General features: G+C 43.3%; 1 protein-coding gene across 1 annotated transcript in view; it reads right to left on the minus strand.

Moving 5' to 3' along the window:
* LOC311109164 (dihydropyrimidine dehydrogenase [NADP(+)]-like) overlaps positions 1-13,838 on the minus strand; it is a 92,080-nt gene that overhangs the window by 26,422 nt on the left and 51,820 nt on the right. The window contains exon 6 of the mRNA XM_084151991.1: positions 2,708-2,850. Within this exon, the coding sequence (XP_084008117.1) occupies positions 2,708-2,850 (143 nt within the window). The remainder of the gene's footprint in view (positions 1-2,707; positions 2,851-13,838) is intronic.

Consider the following 13,838-nt stretch of genomic DNA (forward strand, 5'->3'; position numbering starts at 1 on the left):
TAATGGTGCAGTAAAAAAACTAATATTGCACACATGTAGTAGTTGATAGGCACATGGCGAAGGAGAGCCATGAGGAAAGAGAGAAGGGGAGAGAAGGAGAGAGAGAACCCCTCCAGGGTCATTGCAAATGAATGTTTTTGGTAATGAATTAACTAAGAAGTATCGATTTACAAGTGGATCGCATCAACCCCTGACTACAGTATGTGAATTTACAACGATATATTTTAGCTATACAGCATTTTTGGCCTTTTCCTTCTCGAAGCTTTAACGTCTGTCAAATAATGGTTTAGAAAACTTTTTTTGAAAGTAGATTCACTGGGTTTTCACTGACATGGCTTTTCAGTTAAGGTTTTCTTAAGGAACATTATTATACATCATCTACCTGAAAATCAATCAAATGATGTGCTCTCATCATGTATTGTAAATGACAAGCATACTTTCAAGGCTTCCCTTTGCAACAACTTCTTTATAAAATCTTCAAGGCCAAGAAGCAATGACGGGTCTATGAGAGATGGGTAGTTCCTGAATGGACTTCATCACATTGTTTGTTCTGAGAAGAATGTGTCTGATGCATCGCAGAACCAATCACGTCTATTTCAGACAACACAGTATGTCTCTCTTCCTGTACTACAGTACAATCCACAAAGCCCATAGCAGTGATTCTCACATTCAACACCCACCATCGTTCTTCAGTCTTCAGTGTCAGAATGACAAGACGTGCTGATTGTAAAAACCAGGATTACAACATATTGTTTTAGACCCATTCTGCATTCAATGCCTTTTCACTGCTAATTTCCTTGGCGATTCATATTAATTTGCTACTGTGTGTGCATGTATTGCACAGGCACCATCTTACTGTTGTATGTCTGAGAAAAACAGAGAAATACAGATCCATGCAGTCTTTTTGATGAATGTGTTCAGGCCATGGGAAAGACGTCATTCGGAATTGCTTTTGGAATAAAAGATGGCTGTATGTGTATGATTCCATTTAAAGCAAAATTACAAACACCTTTGTGCTATCCCCATCACATGAAAAAACCCAAGCATCTTTTAACCACAGAAAGTTCCCCAAACTTAACTGAAGCTAACGTATAATTCATCCATTAAATTGTATATTTACAATGACAAACTTGTATTCTCTTTAATCAAGGTAAAAAAACCTACAAATGAATGAAATTTCAAATTATGATTGAGTCGTGCTCAATGGAATACAAATGAAGGCTTTTCAAAAGAGAGAACACACCTCCCCAAATAGATGGCATTCTGATTTGATCGAGAGCGTTACTTTTTTATTCTGTAATTAACTTTTCCCATTAATTCAGTGGGAGGAATCTCTAGTTGCATGCACTGAGACTCCTCAGATCCCCTGTGTTAAGATATGACTGCGCAGGTGGAGGGGTGGTATTACCAAAATATGAAATCATCTATAAAGAAATAAACATAAAAAGTGGATGCATTTATTCACAAATTGTGATTCAATTTGCATGCTGATTCTGTTGCAGATTACTCCCTAGGCACGAACCACTGAGGGAAGTTAAATGAACAGTGAAGTAAAAAACCCTCTTTCAATTTAAATATCAAAAGTTGAGGGAATATTCAAGTAATAAAGTTGAAGTAAGGAATTCTTGGCATTGGTCTGTATACTGCCATAGTGACACACTGCTGTGCCTGCCTACCAGTATGTTTGAGGCTTCATAACATGATCACACAGACCGATATAACAGTTACCACGACAACACAAACCAAGCCAGTGTAAGTGTAACATTGTGCTATGTAAATACACACAGCAGATGGAATATTGAACGCAACCAATGATTTTCACAGCCAGTGGCCCAGCTTGAGGTAAAATATACTTAACAGTACAGTTTGTCATGTCTGAATCTGTTTACTAGTAAAAATTAAAATAAATATGTTTTATTGTCACATACACCAGATAGATTCAGTGAAATGTTTTGTTTTACAGGGTCAGTCATAGTAGTACAGCACACCTGGAGCAAATTAGGGTTAAGTGCTTTGATCAAGGGCACATCGAACGATTTTTCACCTTGTCAGCTCAGGTATTCCAACCAGCGACCTTTCGGTTACTGGCCCAACGGTCTAACCACTAGGCTACCTGCCTCCCCTAGTATAAATGGTATATGGTGAGATAGAGGAGACCAGATGGTTGCAGTACTATCATTGTATCTGCTGGATAGAAGCCCTCAACAAGGAGAGAGCTGGAGAGAGAGAGCGATAGAAGGAGAGAGAGAGAGAGATATAGAGAAAGAGAGAGAGAGAGAGAGAGAGAGAGAGAGAGAGAGGGGTAGAGAGAGAGAGAGAGAGAGAGAGAGGGGTAGAGAGAGAGAGAGGTGTAGAGAGAGAGGGTAGAGAGAGAGAGGTGTAGAGAGAGAGGGTAGAGAGAGAGAGAGAGAGAGAGAGAGAGAGAGAGAGAGAGAGAGAGAGAGAGAGAGAGAGAGAGAGAGGGGTAGAGAGAGAAAGAGGGGTAGAGAGAGAGGGTAGAGAGAGAGAGAGAGAGAGAGAGAGAGAGAGAGATGGTTGCAGTGCTGTTACCTGCAGAGTTAAAGAGGAGAGATATACAGACAGCGGTGAGGGAGAAGTGGAGAGAGAGAATGGGAGGTAGAGAGAGAGCGAGAGAGAGAGAGTGGTAGAGAGAGAGAGAGAGAGAGCGTGAGAGAGGGAGAGAGAGAGATGGTTGCAGTGCTGTTACCTGCAGGACAGAAGCTCCAGCATGGAGGAACTGCAGACCAGACTCTGCTGAGTCGATGCCCCCAGTGGCCAGGATGGGAAAGCCAGGCAGGGTTCTGGCGATGGCGGATACAGCACGCAGGGCGATGGGCCGGATGGCGTTTCCTGTAGACAGAAACAGAAATACAGAAACAGTGGCAGAAATCACAATTTCCATACATGTAGACCTGAGGACGTGTATGGGCTAGCTATGGATGGGTCCAGTTGTATCGGCATGAGATTAGTTCACTGTAGGTGATAAGAAGACCCAACTACAAACAAGAGGGAAAATAAGAGTGAGGATAGGGAATCAGAAAAGCCTGTATTGCACCAACCATCTGTTGAAATATGTGTGAATATCTTGTCATTTCATTAATCTTCCCAAGGTCTTACATTAATACAGACTGTTAAGAGTACTACAGGGCGCCATCGCAATCTCTCGCTCCCTGTATGTCTCTCACTCTGTATGTCACCCCCCCTCTCTCTCTCCATCTCTCACACTCTATCGCCCTCTCTGTCTCTCTGCCCCCCCCCCCCCGGATCTAAATAAGTGTAGACAATGTCTGTCTCTGATCAATGGGAGAAAAGCCTGCCTGCTAAATGAGGTTAAATCTAATGTGATAAACTGCTCCATCTGTCAGTGGGATTGGACTGGAGGCTTTAATTCATTCAGGAGGTGGGAGAGACAGGTAAATAAATAAGGGGTGTAACATTAGGAGGTGCATGAAAACCGGAGCTTTCTAGGGCTTTGACAGGCTGGGAGAAGAAGAGGAACACATCTTGTTTTTTCTTCTAGTCAGACTTCTTAATGACACTATAGGGGTAATTCATGGATAGGGTTGTGTTGTTGTCTTCCATGTGTGGCTGACTGATTACCTTTAACATGTGCAGGCGTCTGTAGATAGCAGAAGTTCAAGAGAGAACTTCATATCTCAAGTCATGCATGTTAACACAGCTTGCATGTTCCTATATGTTTCTGAGACTGTATTTATGGTTTCTGAGACCTCTGTTTTTCCATCAGCTCAAAGTCTCCTCTGGTAACATCCACCAAATACTACTGTCCTGTTGTAGTACCCTCCTCCTGCTCCTTTCCACAACAAACCATAGCTAACCCACCACCCCCCCTAACCCTTCAATACCGACCCCATGCTTTCACCAAACCAACACATGGAAAATCAATTGGAACAGCCAAATCAGTTCATGTTTGGCGTATATTCGATTTGGAAGGCTGTTCCTGTGAATCTCTAATGCATTGCTGCTATAGGCCATGTCCCAAATTGCACACTATTCCCTATACAGGGTTGGGGAGTAAAGGATTACTTGTAATCCGTTAGATGTAACTGATTTAAAAAAATTACTGTAACTGGAATCCGTTACATTGAAAGCAGAACAATTGAAAAAATAATGTGTCACCTTTCTGCTTTCTCAATGACATTCAAATCAGCATTGAAAAAAGGCGAACGTTTGTTCCACCTGAGCGAGTCTGACCACAAGTCAGAGACCACTATGATGACACACCAAAGTTGTTTGATGGATCGCGGGAAAAGAGCAGGAATAGGCTTTTTAAGCTACAGTCCAAGCTGTCTTCCAATGGTGCCATTGCTGTTGGAATCCAAAGATTATCCAACTTCAATAAACGATTGGAGGTAAGGACGACAGCAGTGGCGTAGCCTACGGGCGATACGGATATCCCTTATCATAGATATCTACATAGCGCCTTGATGTGAATCACACTGCTGCTCTCTTAGGCATCCCCTTTCCCTTTCCTGTCATTTATACTGACTAAAAATATAAATGCAACATGCAACAATTTCAACGATTTTACTGAGTTACAGTTCATTTAATGAAATCAGTCAATTGAAATAAATTAATTAGGCCCTAATCTATGGATTTTACATGACTGGGCAGGGGTGCAGCCCCTTGGAGGGTGGGAGGGCCGGGAGGGTGGTGGGAGGGCCGGGAGGGTGGTGGGAGGGCAGGGAGGGCCCACACGGAGGGCCCACCCCACCCACTGGGGAGGCAGGCCCAGCCAATCAGAATGAGGTTTTCCCCACAAAAGGGCTTTATTACATACAGAAATACTCCTCAGTTTCATCAGCTGTCCAGGTGGCTGGTCTCAGACAATCCCGATGGTGAAGAAGCCGGACGTGGAGGTCCTGAGCTGGCGTGGTTACACGTGGTCTGCGGTTGTGAGGCCGGTTGGACGTACTGCCAAATTCTCTAAAACGACGTTGGAGGCTGCTTATGGCAACAGCTCTGGTGGACATTCCTGCAGTCAGCATGCCAATCGCACTCTCCCTCAAAACTTGAGACATCTGTGGCATTGTGTTGTGTGACAAAACTGCACATTTTACGTAAACAAATGTGTGCACAAAATGTGAGAGAAATAAGCTTTTTGTGCGTATGGAAAGATTAGGGGATATTTTATTTCAGCTCATGAAACATGGGACCATCACTTTACATGTTGCGTTTATATTTTTGATCAGTATAGCTATTTGCGCCTTATGAACTGTGGTTGTTGTGCACAAATGTATATGTGTGTTTTAACCCAATAATGGTTGAATTCCATGCTGTCACTGTCACTTGTCCACTCAAGCTTAACATTGTTGTCATCTATCGCCCACCAGGTGCCCTTGGAGAGTTCCTCAATGAGCTTGACACCTTGATTAGCTCAATTCCTGACGATGGCTCACCACTCTTCGTACTTGGCAACTTCAACCTCCCGACGTCTGCCTTCGATTAATTTCTTTCCAACTCTCTCTTTCCCCTCCTTGCCTCTTTTGACCTCACCCTTTCCCAATCCCCTCCAACTCACAAGGCAGGCAATACGCTTGACCTCATCTTTACTAGAGGCTGTTCCCCTACTAATCTCACTGGAACCCCCCTACAGGTCTCTGATCACTACTTTGTTTCCTTTTCTGTCTCCCTCTCCTCCAACCCTAGCCACTCAGCCCCTACCCAGATGGTCATGCGCAGTCACAATTTTTGCTCTCTCTCTCCCACTACTCTCTCCTCTTCTATCCTATCATCTCTCCCTTATGCTAAATCCTTCTCCTTCCTGTCTCCTGATTCTGCCTTTTCGACCCTACTCTCCTCCCTTTTCACATCCTATGACTCACACTGTCCCCTTTGCTCCCGGCCAGCTCGGCCCTCCCCTCCTGCTCCGTGGCTGAGTGACTCATTGATAGTTTACAGAACAGGGCTGCGGGCAGCTGAGCGAAAATGGAGGAAAACTAAACTTCCGGAGGACCTATTATCCTTTCACTCCCTCCTCTCTACATTCTCTTCCTCTGTATCCCCTGCTAAAGCCACTTACTATCACTCTAAATTTCAAGCTTCTGCCTCTAACCCTAAGAAACAATTTCCCACCTTCTCCTCCCTCCTTAATCCTCCACCCCTCCCCCTCCCTCTCTGAGGATGACTTTGTCAACCACTTTAAAAAATAATGTTTATGACATCCGCTCCTCATTCACTCAGCCTATTGAGTCCACTGGTCCCAGTCACACAGAACTACCCTATGCCTTGACCTCTTTCTCCCCTCTCTCTCCAGATGAAATCCTGTGACTAGTGAGGTCTGGCCGCCCGACAACCTGCCCGCTCGACCCCGACCTTCTCCCATTCTTCACTTCCCTCATCAACTCATCCCTGACCACTGGCTGTGTCCCCTCTAACTTCAAAATGGGCAGAGTCGCTCCCCTCCTTAAGAAACCAACACTCGACTCATCTGACGTCAGAAACTATAGACCTGTATCCCTTTTATCCTTTCTTTCCAAAACACTTGAGTGTGCTCTCGTCATCTCTCTCAGAAAGATCTACTTGACCCTAATCAGAGGCTTCAAGACGGGTCTCCCTACCTTCAGGCTATGCTCAAACCACGTCTGGTCTCTTAGCTCCCGCTCAGCCCACTCCAAGCTCTTCTCTGTCCTGCCACCTGAAACCCTACCTCTTCAAAGAGTATCTTAAATAATCCCCCTTCTCAACCTCGACTCGACTCCCCCCCCCCCCCCCCCGTTTCCAGAACCAACACTTGCCTGTGATATGTGGTTGTCCCACCTAGCTATCTTAAGATGAATGCACTAATTGTAAGTCACTAAATGACAAAAATTTCAAATTATTTGAAGAAGTTTAAATTGCCTATTCATCATTGTCTTTGCGACCAGCGAACAGCCAGTGAAAAATGCACAGGCTGACAACCCTGTCCCTATGTCCCATGAAACGTGTATAGAATATTCATATCTTATATTCTGAGAACATGGCAACCATTTCCTGTGTATGTTTGGTGGGACATTGATGGAATATTCTCCTAACCTTCAGAAAACTGGTCACAGGAAGGTTCTCGCAATGTTCTCATGAAACATGTCTAGAACATTCATTTCTTATATTCTGAGAACATGGCAACCATTTCCTTGTGTATGTTTGGTGGGACATTAATTTAATATTCTCCTAACCCTCAGAAAACTGGTCACAGGAAAGTTCTTGCAACGTCCCATAAAACGCACCTAGAACATTATTGTTGTATATTCTAACCACGTTCTATATAAGTTATGTTTGACATTAAGGGAATGTTCTCCTAACTTGAACACCAAAAAGGTTCTCCGAAGGTTTTTTCTAACATAGAAAACTGGACACTCAAACATTAGGGGAACATTATGGGTAACATTACAAAAACGTTCTCTCTCTCTAGAATTGTTAGCTGAGATGGTGCTATTTGGGACGACGCTATAGACATGGTGGCTGGAGAGTGTCAGCTTGGCCTCAGCCAAGTCAAAGAGACTGTTGTGAAAGAGACTGTTGTCAGAGGCAATATGACATGCTTTTCAGGCTAATCCAGTCAGCTTGTCCTCTCCTCTTTCTCTTAGTCTCTCTCTCTCTCTCTCTCTCTCTCTCTCTCTCTCTAACCTGCTCTCTACCCATCCATCTCTCTCTCTGTCCATTCCTCTCTCTTTCTATATCCCTCCATCTCTCTCCCTCCCCCCCCTCTCTCTCCATCTCTCCTTCCCCCCTCTCTCCTCCGCTCTCAGACCATCTCACCTTGGCGAAGCGACATCTTCATCTCCCTGAACACCATTCAACACAGTATCCCATCAAAATGCAATCTGACGCCACCTAAAGCCACCTAATCTACTCAGGCAAATCAAAGTCAACTTAGCCCAGGGGGAGTGAGTCAGGGAGGGAGTGCAGCACCGCACACTTCTGTGAGTATTATGTTGGGTGACACTCACAACAACATATGCCTCAGGAATTTAATCGCTAGCGCAAATCACTTTCCAGAGGAGACGCCTGGTCTTTGTCTGTGGGGTTAGTGAAGCCTTTCATTGTATTAGTAATGGATGAGCAGAAAGGGGCTGGAGGATTCAACACTCACACTACTCACTCCACAGGTCCAGCTATCTCTGATACCCTGGTGTATGTGTACGTGTGTGTGAGTGTGTGTGTTTGTGCGTCCTTGCGTGCGTGTGTTTTGCCAAGACTTAAAGCCTGGTCTCTCACTGCTCTTCCACTCTGACAAAAGACCTGCATCCTGAACATTCTTCCTATTGTTTCACACCTTATTGCTTGTCCTTCACAACGCACAGCTCCTGTTGTCATAGCCCTCCTCTCCTCCTCCTCTCCTCCCCATCTCTCTCCAGTGGAGCGACAGGCCCTGTTGTCTCTGAACAACACATCTTTCTCTGGGTCGTCCTCCTCATCATTGGGCTTCTGACAACCAGTCTGTCTGTCCAACATCAGGGTATGGTGTGTTAGCCACACACACACACCTGTCCAACACAGCCTTGTGCATCAGCTCAAATACAGCCATAGCCACATGCATGTTTTCCACTAGGGAGAGCTAGCTCTGCTTTGACTGTGTCCAATGCTTTACAGACTAGAAGGAATCTGTCTGAGATACACAGTTACTGCAGCAAGCTGAGTCTCTCTCTCTCTCTCTCTCTCTCTCTCTCTCTCTCTCTCTCTCTCTCTCTCTCTCTCTCTCTCTCTCTCTCTCTCTCTCTCTCTCTCTCTCTCTCTCTCTCTCTCTCTCTCTCTCTCTCTCTCTCTCTCTCTCTCTCTCTCTCTCTCTCTCTCTCTCTCTCTCTCTCTCTCTCTCTCTCTCTCTCTCTCTCTCTCTCTCTCTCTCTCTCTCTCTCTATCTATACAGTGATACTGGACGATAGCTGCTTACACATGCGGCTCACGTAACACCTGCTACTTTTGATGAATAATTCCAGAAACAGACCAACAGACAGACAGACAGATGTGTAGGAATCAAGCAGGAGGATCTGCTGCTTCTCAGAATCGGCTGCTTTTCATCCAACTAGAGGGAGAAAATACACATCCAAAGGAGCAATTAGGTCCATGGCTATGGAGTCTAGATCTACAGTATATTAATAGGAGCTAGGGGCCTGTATAGCACAAGCTTGTTTGGAGCAGAGTGAGGAGAAACATAAATTGTGCTTCATAAGATATACAATATTGCTATTCGTTTGGAATTGCATACAATATTCATGTGTTTCAGTATTTGTTGTGGTTCATACATGTCTCAGATAATTTCCCAAACCAGATCATCAAATATCTGGACATGTGACATACAGTATAATGTATGAGATGGATGGATAAGTAATAACCGTAAATATGAGAAGGTGAACTGAAGGGCATGATTGGGCATCACAACACAATACACCCCACTACACAACCCCCATCAAATACTAGACCTTCTTTCCTCCATTTCACATGAATCAATTTATTAGAACTTTACATTTGTCTGGAATAATAATGGAAGCCTCTTCAGTGACTGTGTGGCCTTTCTGTCTGGGCGGTAGGCTACAAAGCGACTGGGTGGGTTTCAGTCCGGTAGATAGCAGTGATGGCTATCTTTGTGTGGGCTTTAAAGATGCATAATGCAGAGGTTTGATACCAGCATTTGGTATTCAGGGTCTGCAAAGGCCACCGGCCACTGCCTCTGGATCTATCCCCTCTCACACACTCATAATAACACACACACACACACTTGCTCATATCCTGTCTCACACTCATAACACACACAGGACCATGAGAGGACCCAATGCCAGGCAAAGACCTCTGTCTCCTCTCTGGCTTGATTATAATAGCTAAAGAGTAAGCGGGGTCAAATCAAATAAAAGTTTATTGGTCGCGTACACATATTTTGCAGATGTTATCACAGGTGCAGCGAAATTATTATGTTTCTAGCTCCAACAGCGCAGTAATACCTAACAATACAAAACAATACACACAAATACAAAACATTAAAAGAAAGGAATTATCAGAACGAGCAATGTCAGAGTCCGGAATATAAATATTTATATCATGGCATTGTTGAATACTCCTTTCTGATTAGCTTGAAGGGCATTCTCAGTGTGCATTATTTAAGCAATAAGGCCCGAGGGGGGTGTGGTATATGGACAATTTACCACAGCTAATGGCTGTTCTTATGCACGACGTAATGCGGAGTGCCTGGATACAGCCCTTAGCTGTGGTATATTGGCCATATACCATAAGCCCCCGAGGTGCCTTATTGCTATTATAACCTGGTTACGAACGTAATTAGAGCAGTAAAAATACATGTTTTGTCATTCCCGTGGTATACGGTCTGATATACCACGGCTGTCAGCCAATCAGCATTCAGGGCTCGATCCATCCAGTTTATAACTTCCTATAACGCACAGTATATTTGCACAGTAGAATTCAATTTCTATAGTTAATTTTTACGTTTTAATTTAGCTGCTTTTGAAAGCAAAAGTCGAACTCAAAACAGTATTGGCATTGTTGAATTCGATTTTCATAATAGCAAGCTATACTGATGGTTTGGTGAGCTAAACTAGCAAGTCTGTTTGTTTGGTTACCATAGCAACTACTGTACCTATCTAGTAAACTTGCTAGCTACTTCAGTGGATGTTGAACACATTTCTACCGGCAAATGTGTTAAATTATAGCCATGGTATGAAAGGGATAATCAACTCAGGGCTCCTGGCGTTCTCTGGAAAATAATATAACTCTGTGGAAGGTCAGTTCCACTCCGCTAGCGCGTCGTGGAACACACCTTCCACGTCATTCATTATTTTCAATAGAACACATAGCCCTTCATTGATTATCCCTTACATATATACTGAACAAAAATATAAACGCAAAATGTAAAGTGTTGGTCTTATGTTTCATGAGCTGAAATACAATATCCCAGACATTTTCCATACGCACAAAAAGTGTATTTCTCTCAAATTTGTTTACATCCCTGTTAGTGAGCATTTCTCCTTTGCCAAGATAATCCATCCACCTGACAGGTGTGGCATATCAAGAAGCTGATATTGTCCCCACCACCTTGTGCTGGGGACAATAAAAGGCCACTCTAAAATGTGCAGTTTTGTCACACAACACAATGCCACAGATGTCTCAAGTTTTGTGGGAGTGTACAATTAGCATGCTGACTGCAGGAATGTCCACCTTATCTATTGCCAGATAATTTTATCTTAATTTCTCTACCATAAGCCGCCTCCAACGTCCAACAGGCCTCACAACCGCAGACCAGGTATGTATATGGCGTCGTGTGGGCGAGTGTTTGATTGATGTCAACGTTGTGAACAGAGTGCACCATGGTGGCGGTGGGGTTATGGTATGGGCAGGCATAAGCTACGGACAACGAACACAATTGCATTTTATCGATGGCAATTTGAATGCACAGAGATACCATGATGAGATCCTGAGGCCCATTGTTGTGCCATTCATCCGCTGCCATCACCTCATGTTTCAGCATGATAATGCATGGCCCCATGTCGCAAGGATCTGTACACAATTCCTGGAAGCTGAAAATGTCCCAGTTCTTCCATGGCCTGCATACTCACCAGACATGTCACCCACTGAGCATGTTTGGGATGCTCTGGATCGACGTGTACGACAGCGTGTTCCAGTTCTCGCCAATATCCAGCAACTTTGCACATCCATGGAAGAGGTTGCACATCCATGGAAGAGGAGTGAGACAACATTCCACAGGCCACAATCAACAGCCTGATCAACTCTATGTGAAGGAGATGTGTCACACTGCACACCAGATACTGACAGGTTTTCTGATCCACACCCCAACCTTTTTTCAAGGTATTTGTGACCACAGATGCATATCTGTATTCCCACTCATGTGAAATCCATAGTTCAGGGCCTAATTTATTTATTTCAATTTACTGATTTCCTTATATGAACTGTAACTCAGTAATATCTTAGAAATTGCTGCATGTTGGGTTGATATTTTTGTATATGATGGTGTGTATAGGCAGTATGGACAGTATGTGAATAGAAACGGTGTATGCAGCAGTCGATAGGATGAGCCTTGACTAGAATACAGTACAATCTTAGAAAAAAGGTTTTCAAAAGGGTTCTGCGGCTGTCCCCATAGGAGAAGCCTTTGGGTTCCAGGTGGAACCCTTTTTGATTCCAGGTAGAACTATTTTGGGATCCATGTATAACCCTCTGTGGAAAGGCTTCTACATGGAACCAAAAAGGGTTCTACCTTTAACCAAAAGGGGTTATTCAAAGGGTTCTCCTATGGGGACAGCCGAAGAACCATATTTGGTTCTATAGAGCACCTTTTTTTCTAAGAGTGTATATACTGTACATATGAAGTGGGTAAAACAGTATGTAAACATTATTAAAGTGACAAGTGTTCAATGACTATGTACATAGGGCAGCAGTCTCTAAGGTGCAGGTTAGCGTACCGGGTAATAGCCAGCTAGAAACAATGACTAAGTTCAGGGCAGGGTACTGGGCGGAGGCCGGCTAGTGGTGACAATTTAACAGTCTGATGGCCTGGAGATTTAAGCAGTTTTTCAGTCTCAACTTTGATGCACCTGTACTGTCTCCGCCTTCTAGATTGTAGCGGGCCGTGGCTCGGGTGGTTAAGATAAGGCAGACAGGGCTAGGCTGGTTTAGCGGCCCAGCTATTCATATTTGGATGGGGGGCAGGAGGTCTTTGTAACTTTGTAGGATCTGGCGATCAATAACTCCTCTTATAATGCACAAAGAAAAATGAACAGTGAATCTAAATATTCTCCTAGGAAATATTATGTGGAAATAACAGTTGAAGCATCATCTGCCTCTAAATATTATAGGAACTCAGTGAACAGTAACAGTACATCCTCATCCTTTCAGAGCAAGTACACAAAAGGCCTGCATTCTCTCCCTCCATCTCTCCCTCCACAGACATACAGCAATATGGTAAACTATGTAAGGACACAGGAAGAGGCTGCAAGGCTGTATGGCATCAATAAATGATGTGCTGTGTGCTTACTGCCCTGTGCACAGCATTGTAAGAGACATGTTATGGTAGAATAAGCATGAAACTTAAAATATGGGCAAACTGATAGCAATGAATATTTAGGATTCTTGAATAGTGCTTCTTACCCTGACTTAGTCCCCTTTGGTGCTCCTTGCATATTCAGTGAACAAAAATATTTTTTTGGTAAAAAATGTTTTCATTGTGGCAATGAATTTGCTGCAAAATGAGAGAGAGAGAGAAAGAGGGAAGAAAAGTAGTTATCTCACAGTAGACAATGAACGCCTAACCAGCTCAATTATCACGGATCTAGATGCGTAGTCTGGAAATAACTTTTCTGATTCTGACTTGAATCAAATTACTGTTTTATTGTTCTTAGACTCAATATTATAGAACTTATCAGTGGGAAATTAAGACGTAATGTACCACAGAGGTAAAGCCAGAGTTAAAATTAAGCCAGAGGGAAAAATACTGAGTCGCTAACAGTAAATGTCAGATTACATTAGAGCATTACTATGCAGAAATCACTCCGCCATTTCCTGGTTGCTAAAATTCTAATAGTTTGTCTACTTTCATTTTATGTGACAAAACAAGCAAGTATAGTGTAGAGAATCATTGTACCATCTAAACCGCTGTGAAATATATTTTCCATAACCAAAAATATTGTATTTTCATTTGTTTGAAGCTGGTGTACAAAACCGAAAGTAAAAGACGCAAAAATTAAACTTAAGAACAGGAATCATAGAAATAGCGCACATAGAACAGATCTATCGCTTATTAGAATTGCTTTCAATGAAAATGACAGATCTATAACTCATATTTCTATGTGAATTTGGTAAAGTCGCCCAAAAAGTTACAT

The sequence above is a fragment of the Coregonus lavaretus genome (assembly GCF_964263955.1).
Source record: "Coregonus lavaretus genome assembly, chromosome: 34".
NCBI classification, from domain to species: Eukaryota; Metazoa; Chordata; class Actinopteri; order Salmoniformes; family Salmonidae; genus Coregonus; species Coregonus lavaretus.